Raw genomic sequence first — 27,093 nt, 5'->3', positions numbered from 1 at the left:
GATATGTTTGTTTTGCGATTTTCACACGATCTTCATTTATTGATAATCTATATATCGGTTTCTAAGTTACATAAAATTTGACTTAAATCTATCAAGAAGGTTAAACAAGATCATGCAATCAATGCACGATGGTAACTTTTAGTCACTTGTGATCTGTGAAGATGTTTTTTTTTGTTTTTGTTTTGATTTTGTTATGTGATTCTTTTGCACGTTTTCGTATGCAATTTTTTTTCGATTTTGCTACGTAAGCTATATACGGTCTAAGCAATAAGTATAAGCTATACGTATACATCGTGTAGTTAAATATGTGTGTAATCTATACGGTGTAATCTGTATAACTAACTGTTTCAGCTATATTCAGTGCATACATAAGCTACATTTATACGGTGTAAGTTATATAGATGTCGTAAGTTATACACGATGTCAGCTATATAATAGTGTGACGTAAGCTATATACGACTTAAGCTATATACTAGTTTGATGTAAGCTTTATACTAGTGTGATGTAAGCTATATACTAGTGTGATGTAAGCTATATACTAGTGTGACGTAAGCTATATGCAATTAAAGCTATATATGATATAAGCTATATACGGCGTAAACTATATACGATGTAAGCTATATACTAGTGTGATGTAAGCTATATACTAGTGCGATGTAAGCTATATACTAGTGTGATGTAAGCTATATACTAGTGTGACGTAAGCTATATACTAGTGTGAGGTTTGCTATATACTAGTGTGACGTAAACTATATGCGATTTAAGCTATATATGATGTAAGCTATATACGGCGTAAACTATATACGATGTAAGCTATATACTAGTGTGATGTAAGCTATATACTAGTGTGATGTAAGATATATACTAGTGTGACGTAAGCTATATACTAGTGTGAGGTTTGCTATATACTAGTGTGACGTAAGCTATATACGATTTCAGCTAGATATAATGTAAGCTATATAGACGTTCGGTTAGCACAAAAGGTAGAGCGTTGGACTGTGTATCTGACGCCCCTGGTTCGATTCCCGGACGGTGCAGGTCACTTTCGTTGAGATTGATCATGAAATCCTTTCTACGGTCATTCACACTGTATCTCTGCTTTGACATGTACAGAAGTTTCAGTTTCTTGCGAAAGTGGAGGTAACTAGTACCGGTAAACTACTTGCAGCATGCCCAGGAACGATGCGGTGGCTGACCTGTGCTCTGATAAATTCAATGTTGCTTACTGCCATGATCTGGAGTGAAAACTACCAACACCAACGCCATGTTAGCTTTATACGGCGTAAGCTATTTACGATGTAAGCTATATACGTCGCAAACGTTTATGATGTAGCAGAGTTGACATATGCTTATCCCTTTGCAATATATTTTGCATAACATCATTAGTTGCTAGGCTTTCTTTAATCATAGCGACATACTTTAATATTTTTGTTACAGGCATTTATTTATAAAATTGAATTAATTAAAATACACGTTTAATATTCAACTTTTTCTTGTAATTTACTATATCAATTGTGTGATCAAATTCTTGTTAAACACTGCTTTGTAAATCATTTCCAAGGGGTACAAAAATTTTAAGTGAAAACGTTTTGTGGCTCAAACTCCAAGGATATATATAAAAAGACGCCTTTAATTACGATAATAATGCATGTAATAATGAATACTATATGACATTTTTGTCGAACATAATACCAGGTCGGGTATATTAAATATTGATTCAGAAAGGCTCTTCAGATCTTATTGGGTTACATATTACCAATTAAATTATACAAAAAGATCAAGTAGCGAGTTAAGTACTTTTACACTTAGTCTTAGTTACCGGCTTAGTCACGTCAATACAAACTTCTTAAACTTGAGATTTCTGAAAGACATATTTCAGCTACCTGTTTCTTAATTAAAAAAGGGAAACAATCCTTGCTATATTTAATTTCTTATCATGTAAAAAAAAAATGTTTGATACGAAAAAAGGTTAATTTCAAATTTGGTGTTAAATGTTTAAAAGGACTCCACTGAGGTATAAAAGCCTTAACACATATCATTTGAATTTCTTACATAAATGAGCTGGGACACTTTAAACAGATATATATGCAAAGATAGTTAAGAAATATACTTTGAAATAAATTGAAAATCGTATTTTTTATGTTTTTCTTAGCCCGATTTAAGTAAAAAGCGTTTAAACGCTTTTCGTTTTGGGTCATTTTTCTACAATTTGAATAATTATTCTGGAAAAATACAGTGCGCGAATGATCTGAAATTTTGCACAAAGATTAGTGGTCTAAACCTACATCAAATGGTACATTAATCTGGAAAAAATATTTCCAGTCCCATCATGTCAAAAAACCTCAGTGGAGTTAATTGTTAATGAAATGAATGTAAATTTTAAATGTATTGTCGGTGTGCGTTTAGATGCGTCGAAATATTTTAGGTCATACCCTTTAATACCCTTTAATTAAATATTTCAGTAAGGGGCCGCTGGTCTCTATACGTTATATAGTTGCCAAAAGACACAAAAACATTCGGAAGACCATTTTTGAAGTATAGATAATATGTTAACAACTATATTTCATATAACAGATTTCACGTGAATTTCATTCACAGTCAATAAAGGGAAGTTATAATGTTCAATGTTGTTTTGAATAACAGTTTCAAAGCAAATGAAAATATGACCATACACAGATTCGCTCGTTCTATAAAAAATGTTGTACACATGTATAGCCAAATAAGTAGTGTCTTGTTAAATCCTAAACATAATGTTGACCATTTAGCTTTTTATCGGTAATAGTACACTATATGAATTAATCTACTGATCATAACTGAAAAGCGGTGACACGGTTCGTGTACGCCTGGTTAGAGGTTAACTTAAAAAAGTTTTCGGTCAGGATTTTCGGTCAGAAATATCAAGGATAAACTATTCTTTATAGGGTTAATTGTAAATATTTCACAATTTGAAAAGTGATATCTGTGAATAGACGTTTCATGGTATCACTTATACTTTCAATTGAAATGGTTGTTCAAATTTCGTGGAAGGAGATCCTATTCCAAAAATGGGTTTCTTAATTAGCTGATATAATCTCGGAAAGGTTTCCTGAAATGATTATTAACTATAGATTGAGAGTAACGTTTGAGTAAATCATAAAATAGAGCTTGCTTTAGTGCTTTATATTGATATGGATTTTTCTTCTTCAAAAACAGGCACACAAATTAACATTGTGGCACCGTTATATGTTGCAACGTCCTTTTATTCATGTCACATTTATTACTGTATGCTGCAATGTTACAACCCTACAACTGTGTTGAATATCGCACAGTTATTTCATTACACGTATAGCGCGGAGGAAGGTAGTCTAGTACTGGTGTAACTCTCCAGGAACGATGGTTAGGAAACTACCCGCCTATATGACTGAAATACTGTTGAAAAAGGCGTAAAATGAAACAAACAAACAAACAATTTCATTACACTATATGTTACAACCTCTCCGACGTTTAGCGGCATTCAAGGTGTCGTAAACATTTAATCAATCGGAACAAAGGTCTTGAGTTGATAAAGGTGCACCATTTAAAAAAGACACATAAAAATATGCAACGGAGTGGCAAACAGTCGGTCCTTAGTACAAAGGTGATTCGATAATAAAAAATGACAGAAAATATAACAACTGCTTTGTCCGTTTTTCTAAACATTTAGTGAACTGATATTACAAAAATGCAGCAGCAACAACAATGTATAATCATATAGTAATAAGATATTTCTTATTATTCATTTACCTTAACAACATGCAAAGCAAAGTTAATACGTAATGTATCTTTTTGTAAAGTGGGCCGAGTTGACCCGTGCCGAGTTGACTCTTTTCCCAAAAATATCACTAGTATATTTTTCTTTTATTAAATAAGATTATTTAAGACCCATTAAGCCTAAAATATGATATTCAAAAGTTTCTTTTTTACAGTTCCCAAAATGTTATTAATAGGCCATAATTTGCTTCAATGGAGTTTTAACAATTAGTACAGTAATAGTAATTCCGTATTTTGGGAGCCAAAATACCATTTACCTAAATTTCGTTATTCAGGTGACAGGCATTCACATGACTTCATTTATTATGTGGCATTATAAAATCATGTTTGCCTTTTCTACAGAAGGAAATGTTATTGATATCCGTGGCTTTATGTGCCTTTAAAGAAAATTCTGATGTTTCAATCATGATCTTAAAGGTTTATTGGGTCATTGTTTTATCGGCATTTTAAAGACACGTTAAGGCTTATATCTGACGAATATTGACACATAAAATGACCTGTTGACACATTCCACACCAGAAGAATACTATTCAGTACTCTTCGTTACTACCGTGTAACCAAATCGGAACACATTATCATAATCCGAAGATTGACGGAATAGGCCGAAAATTTGCGATAACGCCGTTTCCGCGGATAACGTGAGCTATATTTGGCATATAAATGTGGCAGATTAATTGTTTTATCATTTACTGAAACTTTGATAGCCATAAATGCTTTTAATGAAAGGATGCACTAGTGAATGTAAGTAGTTTAAGTCTTATTACTGTGGAACCCAATTAGATTAAAACAGATGCAAACTCCGTTGCTGTTTTTTAGTCTATTTCTTGTTGGTCATTGTCAAAAAATAAGCCAAGAAAAAAAATGCTTCATGTAGTCAGAAAATATTTCACTTTACTATCCATTGTAGGATCTTTTAAATAAACAATTCTATGGTGAAATTTGCTTATGCGTCACATTTGACTAAGGTCTTTAACTAAACATACAGTATTTAGCTTTGTGTGGAAACAGAATGATATTAAATGGATGTAGGTTCAGTACTGAATTTATTGAATCCGCGAAGAGTTCAATAAATTTAGTAATAAAACTGCATAGAATATAATGTTCTTTGTATCGCATACCCAAAATAAGAACAGTTTAAAGAAACCATTTCCAGGGCAAAACTTTCACGTTAAGCATGTATCCCGTATAACGCAATGACGTCATCAATGCCACATAGTGACAGAACTATTTTACGGAGTCGCAAAAGCGACACGATGTTGTTTCAAAATTTAAAAGATAAGTGGAAGAGACCACAATATCATCGTAATATTATCATTGCTATGTCACCGTAAAATCTTACCTTGACATAATTATATCCAGTACTTTATTTCTAGCCCTCCTATTCATTTTGTTACAATAATATAACTACTACACGTGGAACAATTAACAGAAACAAATGAGTTTCAAATATCGCTCAACCCTAAACCTGCGTAAGTTTTGTAATGGACATTCCAAGCTTCCATTTCCGGGTCAGTCCACTGCCAATTTCCCGTATATTAAGATGACACTTCAAAGTTAACCAGCCAATAGTGTAGATATTGCTCAGACTGCACAAGACAGGTGGCTGGCCTGGCTCTATACTGGTGGCAAAGGCTAAACACGTTCGCTTTTTTTCAGCAGGGAAAATGTTAAAAACGTCAAAATATTTTTATTTGTTTAAGAAAATTAGTATTAATCCATTTATCGATTATATTCAAACGACAACTTTAAGCGTTACATTGCTGTATAACAATGATAAACATTTTTGGATAAATTTACCGTGTTTAATGTAATTCAAGGATTTTTGTGTGACTTGACACCGTTAAATTACATTTTTAAGTAATACGAATATTTAATGACGCCTATACTCGATCTTTTCATACTTGTATAAAATGTTTTCTTATATCTACATGATTCTATATGTTTTCAGTGTTAGCTAATATTGTCATGGCATCGAATGATTCAATGTAAAAATAACATCGGAGCAGGGTATCAGACTGGCGCAGAAAATTAGAAACAAGAAGTATCTCTTTAAAAGACACACGACCATAGTAATTCTGATTTAAACGTTAAGTGTCAATATTAAACATAGTTTCTGATAATTGTTAATGGTATAATACACGAAAATCCTGTCCGGTAAATACCGGGAACGGGACAGCTAATAGCCCGTAAAATTACCGGAAGTAAAGATGACAGCAAACAGCTTTGGTCGAAAAAAAACACCTGACACACAATCCAATGTGATGAAAATAACTGTTCAAAGACTTAATACATTACACAAATTCAAAGAACGCGAAGTTCTGCGGTAACTGATTCATGAACACTGTGCCATCAATCGATTTTCAATTAAAATATACATATATGAATGGAAATTTGCTTCATTTCGTCTTGAACGGTTCAGAGTCCATTTTCTTATTGCAACCTAGTGAAACAAATTGAAACGGAATTAAAATCATCATAAAGACAGTTACCAAACTTGAAATCCCTACTAACTTAAAATACACAGAGTAAGCAGTCTAAATCATTCGAAGAGTGCCGTATGCCTTAATCAAATTGTTCGCGGCATTGACTTAAGATGTCTTCTTTCAAGTTTTTTTTTTTTATATCCAAACATGCTTTTTTATTGATAAAATGAATATTATAATTATTTTAGAAAAAAAAATCTTAAGTTATTGAACTTTTTTTGTTAAATATAACAAATATGCCTTCCATCTGTTTGTGATATTCTATAGCACAATATATTAAAGCTAATTTTAATAGTGTCATTCAAAAGTACATAATTATGAATCTGCACAACAATTAACGGACACCATTTAAGGGTAAATAGGCTTACAAAGATTCATTTTTCAGCTTTACTGGTTGAGGTGCCCCTCCGTGCATTATACTTGAGTAGAACCCACCGACGTTCCGTAAGCTAGCTTGATATAGCTTCCGGTGGGATTCGAACTAACAGCGGTGAAAGGCAAGTTGATTGAAATCAATGGCCATAACTCGGTCACAACACTTTTCGAAACGATTCATTATGAATTGACTTTATTACAATATATTTCTTCATTTTGATAAATGGCGTGATATTGGACAAATTCACTTTTTTCAGTACGAAGATAAATAGTACGAAACGAAGGAATAAGAACTCTCCGGTAAACGTCACTATATTGAGGGATCGAATGTCAGTTAAATGACGATTATTATCAGACACGATAATAACGAAGATTTACAGTTGAAATTTTCATAACTGTTACAGATTAAAGTTCAAGATAAATTTCAGAAAATTATATATCAATGCAATGAAACAGCATAATTGACATTGAAAAGATATGTATTTTCACTAGTCAACAGTACAGCTTTTGTGATAACTTAAACAATTTCACTCTCAGGGGCGCCGGATAATAAGATCGGTATTTTGATTCCTTAAAGAAAGTCTTTATTTGATAAGAACATTCGGATTATTATGGTGGTAATGTATAGAAAAGGAAGGACAAATGATCTGAGATAAAACAAGAAGTATCTTTTAAAAAGATACTCGGCCGAACTAAAACTAGTTTTACACTTGGACCGATTTGGTTTGGGGACGAAACGTTCTGTTTGCATTTTAAGTGGTGGTTTTGTTAATATAACTCATGAAAGCAGCGAAAAATAGTTTGTACGAGGATGCATAGTAAAATGGAACTCTTACCGTGTGGGAGAAGGCATGGTTTAACAAAACTTAAGTATGTTAAATTCATCTTGATAGTAAAATAACTTATAATTGTATGATACATTATAGTTAGTTTCCAGAGCTCCTTTAGATCAATTTGAAAGTAGACGCGTATACCATGTCAGAAAAATCCTTTATGTTACTTAACAATTTTACAATGACCAATCAGATTCCGAGATTTCAGATTGTAATTTTAAAACGACCAATGATTTTTTTGACAAATATTAAGCTCTTCCCTGTAAATTTTACAGGAAGTTCAATCCAAAACATACGGCATCCGGCCGCATAAATATCATATTCCGGCACATACCGGACAAGGCCCTTGAATGGAAACGCCTTTTCACCAGCCGAAATACACTTTAATACGGCTAATTAACCTCATCACACCGATTTACATACGAATATGAATGAAAAATGTAAGAATCGCCGAAAAAGCGCGATATTTTACTACTTGTAACCATGATTTCTGTCAGTCGTCTAGAGATATTGCCCTAACACTGTAGTGTTTGTTTGTTTTGTTTTGGTTGGGTTTTACGTCACACCGACACAGTATAGGTAATATGGCAACTTGACAGCTTTACTGGTGGAGGAAGACCCCAGGTTCCGTAAGCTATCTGGATAATTTCCTCAAATGACATAGTTAGCAATGTATTGAGTTAGATCCTGAAGAAGTACCTATTTTGCTACATTTAATTTAAATAAACTGTTAAATTACCTCTACAGACTCTTCCTAAAATCAGACTTAAATTTGAATTTCGTAAAAACTAAAAAAATGCATGTATCTGCTACCAATAACCCCTCGGAAACAAGTGATAATGTCATTAATTACTGAACGAAAACCCCGCATAAACTCTCGTCTATCTAGTGTTCATTGACACATGTACATGTATATATATATATCACTTGACAAAGGTGTTTTCTTTATGTTTACTTTATTGGCTTTGATTTAAAATTCTGTTCGTTTTTCCCAATTTTATTGGTACCAGAACTTGTATTTCTGACGTCACTTTGCAAAAAAACGTTTGATATAGCGTGAGGCTATATTATAGAAAAAAAACCTAACTCAAACTATAATAAAAAAATAAAATAGAAGACCTTAACTAAACCTGTACCTGAAATTCAAGCTCATATTAAACTCTGTTTAACACGGCAAAAACTTGACTTTACCATGGTAAAAAAAAAAACTTACATACAGAAGTCAGAAAAAAATGTATAAATATTATAGTCACGTAGACGGTTGTCGAAATAAGTAATAAAAACACTAAATTACAAAATCTTACCCTCGGCGATTTTTGTATGAGGAATGGTCCTTCTTAGATGAGCTGTCTTTCATCACAGGTTTATTATAATATCCTTAATGTCCAAAGTATTAAGGCTTTTTTTCTAAATGTGAATAATATCTTTCCCCTAAAGGATGCATCTTTTATACAAAACACAACTCTTTAATCTTTTCCATTACAATTATGTCCTAAAAGCACTTGATTCATACAAAGGTACACTATTTAAAACGTACAATGATGAATCTAAATTTCATGTAAAGGTTTAAAATAATTTGATCTTAGATACCCTTTTTAAATCGAAATTTACCGATCACAATGTTGATAAAACAAGCTTCAAAAACATGAAGTTTTAATTTCACGTCACTGTAAAATTGGATTTCACACTAGCTCTTCATATTTTTCAATAGGACGTTTAAATCTGAAACACAACATTAAAGTTTCTAAATGAAAATTTGGTAAAAACCAATTGATTGTACCATAATGCCTAAGGTCAACACATATTTGATCAAATGTTTTGTTGTCCGAATATCTAGCTTTTGCTTATTGTATCTCAACTGTGGATTTAAAAACATGCCCAAACTTAAAATATTATACATTTTGAAATTAATTTTTACCCATTGAAAATCTCCTACTGAGCAGGTGATTAGGAACAACAATGTTTACAACACATCAATGTAAGATGATGTAATATAATAAACGGATTAATACAGCCATATCCTAGATTTTTTGTCGTGTTATATTATACAATAAAACTACTTTATATCTACTTGCGTTCTGAAAAATAATTCTCACAATTAAGTTTTATTTTACAAAATGTCGAAGTCGCCAAATTGATTTTGATTTCAATGTCTTACGCTATAAACATATATCTATTGTCAATTTATTCAAAACCAACACATCCACTACTTTCTTACTTTCTTTATTTCTTTCTACCTTTCTTTCTTTCTATCTTTCTTACTTTCTTTATTTCTTTCTACCCTTCTTTCTTTCTATCTTTCTTACTTTCTTTATTTCTTTCTACCTTTCTTTCTTTCTATCTTTCTTACTTTCTTTATTTCTTTCTACCTTTCTTTCTTTCTTACTTTCGTTATTTCTTTCTACCTTTCTTTCTTTCTATCTTTCTTACTTTCTTTATTTCTTTCTACCTTTCTTTCTTTCTATCTTTCTTACTTTCTTTATTTCTTTCTACCTTTCTTTCTTTCTATCTTTCTTACTTTCTCTCTTTTCTTCCTTTTTATCTTTCTTCTTTAATTAATTAATTAATTTATTAATTAATTTATTTATTTATTTATTTATTTATTCATTTATTTATTTATTTATTCTCCACTTAGTCGAAAATACTCATCTTCAATGTTTTGCACTACAAACAGATATTTATTGTCAATATGTCAAAAACCCACACATCCACTTCTTTCTTTTTTCTCTTTCTTTCTTTCTTTCTTTCTTCTTTTCTTTCTTTATTTATTTCTTTCTTTCCTACTTTCTTTCTTTCTTCTTTTATTCATTGATTAATTAATTTATTAATTTGCCATTTATTTTCTCATTTATTTTCTCATTTATTTATTTAGTTATTTATTTGTTTATCTATTTATTTATTTATTACTTATTTATTTCTTATTTTTTTATTCATTCATTCATTATCCATTAAGTCAAAAATACTTATCACCATTTGATTCAAATGTATGCATCCCTTCTCTTGTTACCATCTTTATTCAATGTTATATGTTTAACAAAACCCTTAATATACATTTACCACTATTTATTTCTTTTACCATGTACTACCTTACTATCATTTATATACTTTTACGACTGCTGATTTATTTTCTTTCTTTATCATTACATTGTTTATTGCTAATCTACACCCTTTTTTATTTTATCTAGCTTAATTTATCATTTAACAGCTACTCTATTTTAATCATTTTACCGCTACTTTATTTATCATTTTACCGCTACCTTATTTATTACATTACCACTACCTTTTTTATCCCTTTACCCAGCCGTATTTTTTATTTTTTACAAGATCTAACTTGCTTTACCACAACCTAAATTATCACCTTAAGCTTGCCAATATCTTGTTTATAATTTTAACACTACCATATCTTAATATTTTACCATTTCTTTACTTTTATATTTTACTACTTCTTTACTTTTATATTCTACCACTTCCTTATTAATGAGCCGTGTCACGACAAAACCAACATAATGGGGTTGCGACCAGCATGGGTCCAGACCAGCCCGCGCATCCGCGCAGTCTGATCAGGATCCATGATGTTCGCTATCAGTTTCTCTACTTGTTATAGGGTTTGGTAGCGAACAGCATGGATCCTGATCAGACTGCGCATATGCGCAGGCTGGTCTGGATCCATGCTGGTCGCAAACCCATTATGTTGGTTTTGTCGTGACGCGGCTCATTTATCACTTTACCACTACCCAAATTCGTTTCATTAAAAGATAACCGTTGTAGTTGACTGATTTAAAAAAATTTAATTATATAATTGTTAAAGTCGAAAAAGGCAAAAATATTTGAACTCTTTCCAAAAAAATAAAATAATTTTAGTCTCTTTAACGATCTGTGTTGTTAAATTTGGCAATGTAACAGCCTATAATTACATAGATAGTACGATAGTGTCAAGGTAACTTTATCTTTACAAATATAACTAGTATAAGTAAAGTCAGCTGTTCTCTATAGAAATAATTACCTTAACTACTCTACATATCTTAAATGGTGTTGCCCACCTTTCAATCTGGACTTATTCATTTACCATTTATAGCGGGGAAAGTTTTGAAAAATAAAGCGACCTAGTAGTGAACAGGGCAGACCATGACGGCAAGGATATGCTGGTTGATGTTTGATCTAAACTGATCGCATAGGGCTACACGGGACGTAGAGTATAAAACAAGAGCTGTCATAGGAGACAGCAAAGCTCAACTATAGAATACTGGACACAGTAAGGACGACAAAAATATGAAAGAAAAATCAATTATGTATAATAATGTATTAAGATTTAGTAAAAAAAATAATCCAAAGTTCAAAGAGAGATAAATCTGAAACTAATGCTTCAAGAGTCATGAACCGTGTCACAAAGAAAATAATTGATGATAAGGAATAGGTGTTTGAAGTTTGAGGTAGATACCTTTAAAACTTAAGAAGTTATAGTAAAAAATAACATTTTTAAGTAAGAAATTCTAAGTATATGGGGAGATAATTCTTGCATCATTGCTGCTAGAGTTATGAACCTTATCAAATAACATGTGGTTATTGATTAGGAACATATATTTGAAGTATGAAGTTGATCCCTTAAGAAATGAATAAGTAACAGTAAAGATACTTTTTAAGGAAAATTTTTAGTTCAAGGGAAGGTAAATCTATGAATGTTGGTGCTAAAGTTATCAATCTTGTCACATAAGATGTGGATGATGATAAGGAACATATATTTGAAGTATGAAGTTAATTCCTTAAGAAATAAAGAAGAAATAGAAAAAATACTTTTTACGGAAAATTATAAGTTCAAGGGGAGATAAATCTATAACTTTTGGTGCTAGAATTATGAACCTTATCACATTAGATGTGATTGATGATAAGGAACATATATTTGAAGTATGAAGTTGATCCCTCAAGAAATACAGAAGTACACAGTAAAAAAATAGTGTTATTTTTTTAAGAAAAGTTCTAAGTTTAAGCGGAGATAAATCTGAAAATATTGAATACAATGTATTAAGAAATGAAAAAGTTATAGTGAAAAATATTTTACTGCACCAAAACTTTAATCTGAAATATGGACGCGGACGCTGGCGCCTGGGCGAGTAGGACAGCTTTCCATATACTTTGTATAGTCGAGCTAAAAATAGTTTGAAATACTGTAATTAAGTGATTTTAACTGAAGTTGTTCAACTTGCAACCACTCCGGAATGTGTTGTCAAGATGGTATTCAGCACTAGACAATTGCATTCTCTTTTACTTGAAAAACATATAGAAACATATCAAGGGTTCAAATCTTTGCATAATAAACAAAATATTCCTCCTTTAGGATGTTAGGATTATAGACATGTGCGTTATTGTCGTATGTGAGAAGTTAGCAGTGAACAGTGAGCTAAGCAAAAAGGCATTTCAATTTATATAGGGAAGGTAATGATCTGCTGTAATGCTCAGCTGTTTTGGGCATCTAGCAGGGCATTCCTAAATATAGTGTAAAAATGCTCTGCTGCAATACTCAGCTGTCTTGGCAATCTAGCAGAGCATTCCTACCTTTAGTGAAAAAATGCTCTGCTGGAACGCTCAGATGGCTAGGCAATCTAGCAGTGCATTACTAAATATAGTGTTAAAATGCTCTGCTGGAATGCTCAGCTGGCTAGCTAAGCTGGCTAGGCAATCTAGCAGGGCATTACTAAATATAGTGAGAAAATGCTCTGCTCGAATGCTAATCTGGCTAGGCAATCTAGCAGGGCATTACTAAATATAGTGTAAAAATGCTCTGCTGGAATGCTAAGCTGGCTAGGCAATCTAACAGGACATTACTAAATATAGTGTACAAATACTATTCTGGAATGCTAAGCTGGCTAGGCATTCTAGCAGGACATTACTAAATATAGTGTAAAAATGCTCTGCTGGAATGCTAAGCTGGCTAGGCATCTAGCAGGGCATTCCTAAATATAGTGAAAAAATGCTCTGCTGGAATGCTAAGCTGGCTAGGCAATCTAGCAGAGCATTACTAAATATAGTGTAAAATTGCTCTGCTGGATTGATAAGCTGGGTAGGCAATCTAGCAGGACATTACTAAATACAGTGTAAAAATGCTCTGCTCGAATGTTAAGCTTGCTAGGCAATCTCGCAGAGCATTACTAAATATAGTGAACAAATGCTTTTCTCGAATGCTAAGCTGGCTGGGCAATCTAGCAGGGCATTACTAAATATAGTGTAAAAATGCTCTGCTCGGATGCTAATCTGGCTAGGCAATCTAGCAGGGCATTTCTAAATATAGTGTAAAAATGCTCTGGTGGAATGCTAAGCTGCTAGGCAATCTAGCAGAGCATTCCTTAATATAGTGAAAAAATGCTCTGCTGGAATGCTAAGCTGGTTAGGCAATCTAGCAGGGCATTACTAAATAAAGTGTTAAAATGCTCTGCAGGAATGCTCAGCTGGCTGGGCAATCTAGCAGAGCATTCCTTAATATAGTGAAAAAATGTTCTGGTGGAATGCTCAGCTGGCTAGGCAATCTAGCAGAGCATTACTAGATATAGTGTAAAAATGCTCTGCTGGAATGCTCAGCTGGCTAGGCACTGTAGCAGAGCATTCCTTAATATAGTGAAAAATTGTTCTGGTGGAATGCTCAGCTGGCTAGGCAATCAAGCAGGGCATTACTAAATATGGTGTAAAAATGCTCTGGTGGAATGTTAAGCTGGTTAGGCAATCTAGCAGGGCATTCCGAAATATAGTTAAAAAATGCTCTGGTGGAATGCTCAGTTGGCAGACTGATTCTGAGTTCCAGGATTTATTGTTGCCAAAGTTTTATTGACATTTTCGACTTCTAGGCAATTCTGAGGCACTCGCAGATTTTCAGATATTTTCGGTGCCAATAGAAAAAATGATATTTTTGACTTCTAAGGACCTTTAAGAGACTATTTCATTGTCCTGCGACTTTTTGAAGGACACTCGCAGACTTTCAGGAATTTTTGTGCCAATGCTGATATTGACAAGTAAGACTTCTAGGGACCCTCAAGAGTCCATTTTGGTCGTCTGCGACTGATTCTTGGACACTCGCAGACTTTCAGGAATGGTTGGTGCCAATGGAAATAATAATATTTTTGACTTCTATGGACCTTTAAGAGTCCATTTCATTGGCCTGCAGCGTATTGTTGGACACTCGCAGACTTTCAGGAAAGTTTGGTGCCAATAGAGATGATGGCAATTTTTACTTCTAGGGACCCGCCAGAGTCTATTTTTATGGTCTGCGACTGATTCTGGGACATTCGCAGACTTTCAGGAATCTCTGGTGCCAATGGAGATAATGACATTTTTGACTTCTAGCGACCCACCAGAGTTCATTTCGCTGGTCTACGACTGATTTGGGACACTTGCAGACTTTCAGGAATTTTGATGCCAATGTAGATAATGACATTTTTGACTTCTAGCGACCCACCAGAGTTCATTTCGCTGGTCTGCGACTGCTTTTGGGACACTCGCAGACTTTCAGGAATTTTGATGCCAATGGAGATAATGACATTTTTAACTTCTAGCGACCCACCAGAGTTTATTTCGCTGGTCTGCGACGGATTTTGGGACACTTGATGCCAATGGAGATAATGACATTTCTGACGTTTAGGGAACCGCCAGAGTACATTTCTTGGGTCTGCGACTGATTCCTTGAGACTCGCAGACTTTCAGGATGTTTAGTGCCATTGCAGATCATGACTTTTTTACTTTTAAGGACCCCTTAGTCATAAGCAGAACATTTTTACCCTAAAATGTCATTATCTGCATTAGCACCAAAAATTCCTGAAAGTCTGCTTGTGCCCAATAATCAGTCGCAGACCAACGAAATAGACTCTCGATGGTCAAAAATTGTAATTATCTCTATTGGCACCAACAATTCCTGAAAGTCTTTGACTGTCCAAGATTAAGTCGCAGACCAAAAAAAATGGATCCTGGATGGTCCCTCGAAGTAAAAAATGTCATTATCTGCCTTGACATCAAAAATTCCTGAAAGTCTGTGAGTGCCTCAGAATCAGTCGTAGACCAAAAAAATGGAATCAGAAAGGTCCCAATAAGTCAGAAATATCATTTTCTGCATTGACACCAAAATTCCTGAAAGTCTGCGAGTGACTCAGAATCAGTCGCAGACCAACGAAATAGACTCAGGAGGGTCCTTTTGAAGTAAAAATGTCATTATCTCCATTGGCACCGAAAATTTCTGAAAGTCTGCGAGTGTTCCAGAAACATTCGCAGACCAACGAAATGGACTCTGGATGGTCCTAAAAATTCACAAATGTCATTATCTGCATTAACACCAAAAATTCCTGAAAGTCTGCGATCGTCCCAGAATCAGTCGGAGACCAAAGAAATAGACACTTGAGGGTCCCGTAGAAGTCAAAAATGTCATTATCTGCATTGGCACTAAATATTTCAGAAAGTCTACGAGTGCCAAATAATCAGTTGCAGACCAACGAAATTTATACTTTATTTAAGAATGCCCTGCTGGATTGCCTAGCCAGCTGAGCATTTTTAACACTATATTTAGGAATGCCCTGCTAGATTGCTTAGCTAGCTGAGCTTGCCAGCAGAACATTTTTACACTATATTTAGGAATGCTCTGCTGGATTGCCTAGCCAGCTGAGCATTTTTAAAACTATATTTAGGAATGCCCTTCTAGATTGCCTAGCCAGCTGAGCAATTCAGCAGAGCATTTTTACACTATATTTTGGAATGTCCCGCTAGATTGCTTAGCCAGCTGAGCATAACAGCTAAGCATTTTTACACTATATTTAGGAATGCCCTGCTAGATTGCCTAGCCAGCTGAGCATACCAGCAGATCATGTTTACACTATATTTTGGAATGCCCCGCTAGATTGCTTACCAAGCTGAGCATAACAGCAGAGCATTTTTACAATATATTTTGGAATGTCCCGATAGATTGCTTAGCCTGCTGAGCATAACAGCAGAGCATTTTTACACTATATTTTGGAATGCCCCGCTAGATTGCTTAGCCAGCTGAGCATAACAGCAGAGCATTTTTACACTATATTTTGGAATGCCCCGCTAGATTGCTTAGCCAGCTGAGCATAACAGCAGAGCATTTTTACACTATATTTTGGAATGCCCCGCTAGATTGCTTAGCCAGCTGAGCATAACAGCAGAGCATTTTTACACTATATTTTGGAATGCCCCGCTAGATTGCTTAGCCAGCTGAGCATAACAGCAGAGCATTTTTACAATATATTTTGGAATGCCCCGCTAGATTGCTTAGCCAGCTGAGCATAACAGCAGAGCATTTTTACACTATAATTTGGAATGCCCCGCTAGATTGCTTAGCCCGCTAAACATAACAGCAGAGCATTTTTTACACTATATATAGGAATGCCCTGCTAGATTGCCTAGCCAGCTGAGCATACCAGCAGATCATTTTTACACTATATTTAGGAATGCCCCGCTAGATTGCCTAGCCAGCTGAGCATACCAGCAGAGCATTTTTACACTATATTTAGTAATGGCCTGCTAGATTGCTTACCCAGCTGAGCATACCAGCAAAGCATTTCTACACTATAATTTGGAATGCTCTGCTAGATTGCTTACCAAGCTGAGCATAACAGCAGATCATTGATTTCCCTATATAAATCGTAATGCCTTTTTGCTTAGCTCACTGTTAACTGCTAACTTCTCACATACGTTATTGTCAATGTAAGTTTAACGGGAAGGGAACTAATAGAATGTGACATTATTATAAAGAAATATCATCGGTTGTCTCCATTCACTACAACGATGACTGCTATCGACTTAAATATAGAGCATAAACTTTAAAAATAGCTCTCACCTGAGATAACTGAGAAGGAAGAAATAGGACATCCGAGAGATGTGAAAAAATATTTAATACTGCAAATACACCGCGTTGTGCGAAACAAAAAGTGCAAACCCAAATATTTTAAAACGGTGTCCCGTAAGGGGCTTGCGACACACACACAAAAAACAATAAAAAAAAACGAAATTCAAACCACAATGGTGAAAAGTCGGTGAGACGATGATAAAAAGTCGAAAGTACGATTGTGAAAATTCTTTGAAATAACGAGACTGCGATGGTGAAAGGTCAAAAGTTCGTTAGTAACACAAAATTATATCGAGTAATGGTTCACATGCTGTTAGCGATTTATGATTGATTTTGCAGTATTTGTTCACTTCACAACATTATAAAATGCATCTTAGATATTTAAAGAAAATTAGCATGAATCTGGAGGCATGCTGCTTGAAGGATTTAACTCTGTCCAATCACTGATAAATATTTACATGTTCATGTACATACAGTCAAACCTGTGTTTAGACCATCTCTGAATAATATTACCATGTTAATAATATCCACTCTTTGACAAACTTTCATTTATGAAAAATACAAAAAAGTAAACCCTGAATAAAGACCGCTTGTCTATAAAGGTCATGTATGACCACTCCATTGGATAGCTTTTATTCACGCGTTTGACTGTACTTTGAATACAATATGTTCTAACCAAAACGGCAATGACAGAAAAGAAAATTCTACCTGATACGAACTACGTCATCGAAATGCACTGTCCGTTGCTTATCTACATTAACTACAACTTTTTCTACGGGCCGAGGGTATCCGAATTGGGTAGCCGATTTCTTTTCAAGTTTGATGTCATCGAGATGGAGACTTTGCCGGCTGGCTATTCCGGTAATCTTAAGATCTGGTTGGAAACTTAGGCGGCTTGATATACTACCGAATTTGATGTCGTCTGCGTGAAGACTTGAACTACTGGTTCCCCGTTTTATTTTTCTCCGCTTGCCGATAGGGGGCACAATTATTTGATCTGTTAGGTTTTTAGATGGAGACGGGGTGTCAACGTATCTCTCAAAAACATGCTTTTTAACGTACCGAACCATTGTAACAGCTTCAAACATTTCTTTCCATATTACTTTTACCCTGAAATGTCCCTAACTCCGTAAAGACGGGCATATCCTTTGTAATTGACGTTCAAGTCATTGTTTTGAAACACTGTCCACATTTACAAGACACTATAAAAGAGTTATAGATATATCGCTTTTATCTGAATTTATCAAGAATCCATCGCACACGCGCAGAAAAAAATGTACACATTTACAACTTCATTACAACAATTCCCAGTGTAAATAATGTTTCACTAACATTATACCATATCAACACTTGTTGAATCAATTATTGAAAACCTATATTAAAAAGATCATTGATTTGTTTAAGAACAATTAAATGCACCATTTAAGTATTAAATACCTAAAGATATTTTTAATGATACTACACCCGAAAGAATTTACCAGTTCTTTGTCACGGCAAAAACACACGCAAAATTGTTTAAGGTTCGCCACATATAAATAACCTTTACAATTACAACTAAATTTAATTTAGAAGATCATGCCAATAGTGTCTTTAAAAAATTAAACAGCCGATAAGAATCCCGAGTATTATGACAATGGCAAGAGGCATTGTTAGACTTTATCGTAAAGAGTTTATTTTTTTAAAAACCATCAGAAACATCTGTTGTAAACACGCAAATCACAACTTAGATTATGAAAAAAAAATGTTGAAAAAAAGAAAAGATGTTGCCAACGATAATCAATGATAATTCGGGAAAAAGATGATGAAACCATGAGAACAACAAACTAATGGGCCCGATTGACTTCATTCATTAGAGGCTAGAGGCAATACACAAAAAATAAGATTATGTTTAGGTTTGTTTGTTTGTTGTTTTTATGTTTGTTATTGTTTTTTGTCTTTTTTTTAAATCAATTGTTATTATTATTATTTGTTTGCTTGTTTGGTTTTTGTTCTTTCCTTTTTTTCTTCTTTTTTTCTTTTTATTTTTGCTAAGTCGGAAAGTACTGGACATTCTTGGAAAGGTAATGATTTTGTTGCCGACCGACTAATAAATAAACGATTTACACGATTGTTCTCCGAACAACAAAAATATTCTCTAAGATTTACTGTGGTATTAGAAAAGTGATAAAATAGATCGTTGAATGGCATACGCGCAAAGAAATGAAGCATTGAAAAACAAAAATTAAAATAAAAGTTGCACAGGCAAAACCACACACGCGCATATCTTTTTAACCTTGACCACGCAAAAGTATAAAATGGACTAGTCCATCTTTCAATCTGGACAAAACCATTCATCATTTTGAGGGAAAGTTTAAAATATGTAGTGGCTGAATAGCGAACAGTGCCGACCATGATCTGTCGGCTTGGATGTGCTGAATCATCGTGGTCTGCACCGGTCATGTCGCCACCAGAAGGCTAAGGGTGCACGAAAGATCGAATACTTTTAGAACTATATCTTCATGGAATAAGTTCATTCTTCGAAACAGCTACATACTTGAAGCTATAAGTTACGTAATAAAAGACGTTCTCGTGAAGACAAAATGGTTTTAGAACAAACAAGAAACATGGCAATGCCATGAAACCAGGTTTTCAATTATCACCATTGTAGATAAATATGTTGTATTTGAAATACAAATACAAGCAACAAACAATGTAACTATGTGCAATGTAAAACATGAATAATGTAGGAGGAATTGCCACTGAAGAAGTGTTCACTATATATTCTGTATAAGGAGAAAAAAACAAAGGGCCATAATAAGGTCAAAAATTATCCAATCACAAAACCCCGACAATATGTGCCAGGGCACTTAATGACAAAGCTTCTGTGAAAGTTTGAACAAAATCCGTTGAGAAATGTAGGAGGAGTTCAGCACAGAAGAATTTGTTCACTATATATTGATAATTCTGTATAAGGAAAAAAAACAAAGGGCCATAATTAGGTCAAATATTATCCAATCACAAAACCCCGACAATATGCGCCAGGGCACTTGATAACAAAGCTTCTGTGAAAGTTTGGTCAAAATCCGTTGAGAAATGTAGGAGAAGTTGCGCACGATAGAAATTGTTCACTATATATTCTGTATAAGGAAAAAAAAACAAAGGGCCATAATTAGGTCAAATATTATCCAATCACAAAACCCTGACAATATGCGCCAGGGTACTTGATGACAAAGCTTCTGTGAAAGTTTGAACAAAATCCGTTGAGAATTGTAGAGAGAGTTCAGCACAGAAGAAATTGTTCACTATATATTCTATATAAGGAAAAAAAAACAAAGGGCAATAATTAGGTCAAATATTATCCAATCGCAAAACCCCAACAACATGCCTCAGGGCACTTGGTGACAAAGGTTCTGTGAAAGTTTGGTCAAAATCCGTGGAGAAATGTAGGAGGAGTTGCGCACAGAAGAAATTGTTCACTATATATTCTTTATAAGGAAAAAAAACAAAGGGTAATAATTAGGTCAAATATTATCCAATCGCAAAACCCCGACAATATGCCCCATGGCACTTGATGACAAAGCTTCTGTGTAAGTTTGGTCAAAATCCGTTGAGAAATGTAGGAGGAGCTGTGCACAGAAGAAATTGTTCACTATATATTCTTTATAAGGAAAAAAACAAAGGGCCATAATTAGGTCAAATATTATCCAATCGCAAAACCCCGACAATATGCCCCAGGGCACTTGATGACAAAGCTTCTGTGAAAGTTTGGTCAAAATCCGTTGAGAAATGTAGGAGGAGTTGTGCACAGAAGAAATTGTTCACTATATATTCTATAAAAGGAAAAACGAAAAAAACAAAGGGCCATAATTAGGTCAAATATTATCCAATCGCAAAACCCCGACAATATGCACCAGGGCACTTGGTGACAAAGCTTCGTTGAAAGTTTGGTCAAAATCCGTTGAGAAATGTAGAAGGAGTTGCGCACAGAAGAAATAGTTTACGCCCGCCCGCCCGTCGACCTACCTCAATCTAATAACCATTTTTTTCCTTCGGAAAACCTGCTTAATAAAAACATAGATTAAGTGCACCTCGGATAGAAATGAAGTGTTGAGATGGATGAGAATGTCCCAGACATAATTACGTTCCAATTCGTTGAAGAATCATTAAGACAAAATCTGATTCCCATACATTGGAGAAATGTTATGAAGATTATTACTTCGAAGAGCATGTTCTTATAATTATGCCAAACGTGCCAATATTTTAAAATCAAAACGAATGTCCTTTTTATCAATAAAACAATGATAACTTTGAAATAACAATTGTTACTTTGACAATCAAAACAGACAATTTTTACTTTCAAAATAGGTGATCATTGATAATCTACACGTTATCTATTTGAATGGGCACGGAGACAGAAGCGATCGGGACAACAGGCGCCATATAAACTGGCTTAAACAGGACACCATAGGGTCGTACGGCAATTCATAGTATCAAATAAATCAGAGACAACACATGGCGGCTTCTATTAACAAACTAATTCGTTGTTTGGTAATGGCTTTCTTTTTAGACGAATCTTGTAGAAGTTCGCTTAAGGATGTGAGGAAACTTCACATATTCTTGCATGGATGGTGGTGGAAAATAGTTCCTTTAAATGGCGTCACAATCCAAAAACGCAGTGTGAGTAGTAACTTAAATGACTGGATTTCGAACAAGAGTTATAGGAGTATCCCGATCAACACGGTGCATATCCATATCGGTACCCTCTTTGCGAAATCTGCTGAAACGGTACCCTCTCTGAACATGCACAGGCCATTCTCTGCTAAAAACAAACCAGCAATGGATACCAATCCAGTAAAATTTCATTGTAATAAGGAAAGGAGGTATGTCACGTAGAAAAGATGTATACCACGGAACACTAGGATGTTTTATTTATGTGCTGATTTGTCATGTGCCCGATTTTCATGTACTGCAACTTCACAATAAGCTACAAAAAATCGACGTGTCTTGCTTCGCCCATCACCTGGACATATTTTTCGGGCTTAAATGAACATGTGGCTTGATTATATATGCATCATACATATTTAATATGTTCATATACATATCATCTTCGGACAAATGGCAGTATATTGTCAAAAATAAATGTAGAATTCATAAAAACACCCTACTTTTGGTTTTGCAGCGGCACGGGCTACCTCTCTTCAATTGAATTTTTATATCACAGGTACCCTCTCATTATTGAACACATGGGTACCCTCAAAGCACGACATATGCTTTTATTTGCATTAATCGTTAAGTGTGTATGTAATACTTTTTACCTTTATGTAAATATTACATACTTAACGATAAATGCAAATAAAAGCATATGTCGTGCTTTGAGGGTACCCATGTGTTCAATAATGAGAGGGTACCTGTGATATAAAAATTCAATTGAAGAGAGGTAGCCCGTGCCGCTGCAAAACCGAAAGTAGGGTGTTTTTATGAATTCTACATTTATTTTTGACAATATACTGCCATTTGTCCGAAGATGATATGTATATGAACATATTAAATATGTATGATGCAGATATAATCAAGCCACTGGTTCATTTCAGCCCGAAAAATATGTCCAGGTGATGGGCGAATCAAGACACGTCGATTTTTTGTAGCTTATTGTGAAGTTGCAGAACATGAAAATCGGGCACATGACAAATCAGCACATAAATAAAACATCCTAGTGTTCCGTGGTATACATCTTTTCTACGTGACATACCTCCTTTCCTTATTACAATGAAATTTTACTGGATTGGTATCCATTGCTGGTTTGTTTTTAGCAGAGAATGGCCTGTGCATGTTCAGAGAGGGTACCGTTTCAGCAGATTTCGCAAAGAGGGTACCGATATGGATATGCACCGTGATCAAGACTGCCTTAAGATCACGTGTTGAGAAAACCGATTTTCCATGACATTCTATCAGGAAAATGTTTACATGTCATTAACAATTAGCCTTTACAATGCAATGTTAAATGCCTTCAAATGCATGCTACTTTTCCTGAACGTGTATTTAAAAGATAAATATTGTACAATAAACAGTAAAAGTAATTCTTACGTTCCAAAAAGCACTTACAATCCACGTTAATAACAAAAAGGGGTTAAAATATGCAAAAATAGCCCTTATTGCGTTAGTCACACAGTAGAAATATGGTGACAAATATTGCAAAACCAGTCATTTATAGTACACAACTTGTAAATTAGTACTTGAACATTGAATATTTTTACTTTCTTTAAAGACCCATTATGCCTCAAGGTGCTTTTATTTTCATTTTTCAAAAGCTTTTTATTTTTGATGTCCATTTATATTTTTCAAAAAATTACTCATTGGCCAATTAATTATCTGAGCCATCTTTTTCTTCTATTGCTTTTTTTAATGTAAGTACAATGTAAGTGTTTTAGTATTTTGTATGGAAGTCAAAATACTACTTTGTTTACATTTTTGCTACTTCACCAGTTATTTCACATTCCGCACTTCTTTCTTCGGTTGCATCTAACATGCTATGAAACCATTACCTTAAATAATCGTTATAAATTTCATATCTCCCCTATTTACAGTAGGATATATTTTTTCGTTTTTTTTCTGAGGCATTAATGTGCATTTAACATCTTAAGAACTTTTTTCCGAGTTAGATATTCTTGAAATGTTTTCTCTCATCTAAAGACATGCAGCTATTTAGTAGAATTATTGTCAAATGCAATTTTAAAATGTGTTTTTATACTGAAATCTTCTTACGTCCTTAATCCAACGTTGGGAAACCAACTGTTCCAAATTCGGCATGCAAAGGTTATCCTAACATGTGCAAACTACTTTTTATTACATATCAATAATTTAAATTACGAGCATCTAGTAAGACAGAACAGACAGACTTAAACAAAATATGACTTCACTTACCGGATATACACAAACTGGTCAAAATGAACACTTTTAGATGTTTTGTCTAATATTTCAACCTTGTTTATTGGTTGTAGAAAATTTTCATTTTCATGTTCACTTTCTTCAACAATAATATCGTCAATATCAACACTCTCCCCGTGCACAAAGCCTTCCCCCGCGAAATCATCCCCTATTGCCGGGAGAACCCGTAAATTGCTCAAGTTTTTCGTGCCCTGCACGGCGTCGAATGCAAACCGCCGATACATAGCTCATTCATTGTGTTAAATTATCTATCCATTTACTTCATCACAAATGAATGCATTACACAGATATATAGTTTTCACCTACATTATAATATAAACGTTTATCCCATTTTTTTTTAAAAAAAGAAAGATAAATATTTAAAAAATGTACAACTATTTCAGCAATATCCGAAACATGTGACACTTTGGAACATTAACTGGGCATTTTATCATTCATCAATGTTTTTAAAACACTAGATATACAGCGGGGTTAAATATAACAAATATGTGCCCCATTATCATCATTGTAATTAAGACACAGGGTTTATTCAATCTGACTTATTGTTTTAATAATGATCTTATCTCGGAAGGATCATTATAGTATATCAAGTAGCGTACAAAACAAAAACTACCGTACTATACTTAAAATATATAATTACGGTTGTGGAAATTATAGAAAGGAGTAGAAATCACGTTGAACGTGCATCGCACTTGAACGTTAACAGCTTATAGCAATTTAACTGCTAAATATCTTAAATGGACAAAACCATTCATATATTTGGGGGAACATTTCAAAATGTGTACTGATTGAATATCGAACAGTGCAGACCACGTTCAGATGACGCAATCTTGGTCTGCACTCACAGTATATAATCGATTTGAACCCCAACCGGATCTTGTGAGAAGATTTTAGTGTCAGCCATATTCTGCCACTTCACTTGTTTATGATATTGGTATTTATATTGATACTGATGGACGTTAGGTTAGTAAATCTATATTTATATTGTAAGAGAGAAACTTTATTAAACGTCTAAGTTATGCAAAACATAAACGTTAGCACGAAGGCTTTAAAATAATCGTAACTCACGAACAGCTTTCATGTGATCAACACTGAACACAAACAAAAATCTGTCTTATTCCAAGGTTGATTTAGTTAAACATTGAATTGTGATATCGAACTACTAAAGTAATCAATAACAAACAATAATTTGGTCATCTGCAAAAAATAGTGCTGTATCTTGAACATAAATGTAAGAGTTTTACCAAGGAGGTCATTTCCGTAAACTGAACGTTACTTGCTGGTGATTGTGAACCCTACTTGTGAGTTTACGAATTTTATCTGTACCCTGACTTGTGAGTATTTTTAAAGATTTATTGGAGAAAACGTTTACGTTTATTGCGATTTCGTATCAATTATTGCGAGGAAATATAAATGATTGTAATAGAATTTTAGTATATAAGGTGGGATCTATGGTATTTACGGAAAAACTGATACTATTGTTAATCATTCGTTTATTAAAATATATAATGTTGTGTATATCTTTCTTTCATATCATCATGGAAGAACACAACTGCATATACTGTTCAGTAAAGACTGTATACGAATTTCAATGCCATCACTGACCAAATAATTATTCGCCATCCAGACTGCAACTTGAAAATAAGAATAAATATAAATAATGATCAGAATGAAATTTCCTACTGAAAAACTTTCAGCGTCACAGCCAACAACGTAAAAGAAAGAAAAAGAAGTTTATAACACCAATAGCTGAAACACTGACAATTAAAATTTTAAAAAAAATCCCGAATATTCTCCGTTTAAAAAGATGCCAAAATTGTCAACGCCTATCAAAGATATACAAGAATAAAAGTCGTACATGTCAGAAATAGAAAGTCAATGAATTTCTGAGAATACATTTGTATAATTTTAACCGTGTTTTAAAAAGCAGAATGAAATCAACAGTAGTTGCAAATCTTTCAACATGTTGAAATAAGTTCTCTGCAAAAAATCTTGTAATGATATTTCGAAGTTTATTGTAATACTGCACGTTTGTAACGTCGCTTTTCATTGGCTAATCGTGATGTTTATATAATTTAATATACACGGCTGCTGTCGATTCATGAAGAATTCTTACATTTTTCTCTAAAAAATGATGCTTGCTGTATTATAAATTCGTTATAAAGATTGTTGACAGGTTATATAGCCGTATATAAACGGCTGTTTGCAATATAACCCTCGCCTAACGGCTCGGGTTATATTTACAAATAGCTGTTTATATAGGGCCATATAACCTGTCAACGATCTTTATAACTAATAATATAACGGTCACGTCAAAACTAACATCAATGCCGTTGAACTAAATGTAAGAAATTTTTAGTACATATGTAATATTTTAAGTTTATATCTTTCCAAAAAAAAAAAATGAATGGTAAGTGAAGATGAGGTTTGTTAGTTAATTATTCCTATCAAGAAATATTTGACTTTCTGATTCGTATTACCAGCCACTTCATGCTGATATTTTCGTAGACAGAAGCTCCATTCATATGAAGTTTTAGTTACTTATAGAACTAAAACATGTGCCATGCTCTTGTAACACAATAACTTCATATTCTGCTCAATAAAATTTGGAATATACAACAAAAATACAATAAAAATCATCAAAAGTGACTCGCAAGTAATGGTTCAGTGAAAACACAAGTAGGGTACAGATCATTAAAATTGTTTTAGCAAGACGGGTTCAGTTATCAAAAATGTCGCCTTTGTTATTTACTAAGTTTTATCAAGATTCAAAGATATTTTCGTAGGTGTCGGTCCGGTATCATGAGGTCAAGACAATAAAGTAAAGATTCAGATATGAGTTATAGTGAAG

At 33.9% G+C, this 27,093-nt stretch overlaps 1 protein-coding gene across 4 annotated transcripts in view; it reads right to left on the bottom strand.

Annotated features, from left to right (window-relative positions):
• LOC132727132 (probable replication factor C subunit 1) overlaps positions 1–27,093 on the bottom strand; it is a 54,363-nt gene that overhangs the window by 14,115 nt on the left and 13,155 nt on the right. Inside the window, exon 1 of one of the 4 annotated variants that reach the window (XM_060712544.1) lies at positions 24,219–24,691. The exons of 2 other annotated variants lie outside the window; for them this stretch is intronic. In XM_060712544.1, coding sequence (XP_060568527.1) covers positions 24,219–24,466 — 248 coding nt within the window. In that variant the 5' untranslated portion in view covers positions 24,467–24,691. Of the gene's footprint in view, positions 1–18,026; positions 18,754–24,218; positions 24,692–27,093 lie in introns of those variants that run through there. One more of the 4 variants, XM_060712542.1, reaches the window with a different exon arrangement.

The sequence above is a fragment of the Ruditapes philippinarum genome, unplaced genomic scaffold, assembly GCF_026571515.1.
Source record: "Ruditapes philippinarum isolate M1 unplaced genomic scaffold, ASM2657151v2 ctg1758_1_1_1_1, whole genome shotgun sequence".
Taxonomy (NCBI): Eukaryota; Metazoa; Mollusca; class Bivalvia; order Venerida; family Veneridae; genus Ruditapes; species Ruditapes philippinarum.
The sequence above is the reverse complement of the archived record's forward strand: the minus strand, read 5'-3'. Positions and strand labels throughout refer to the sequence as shown.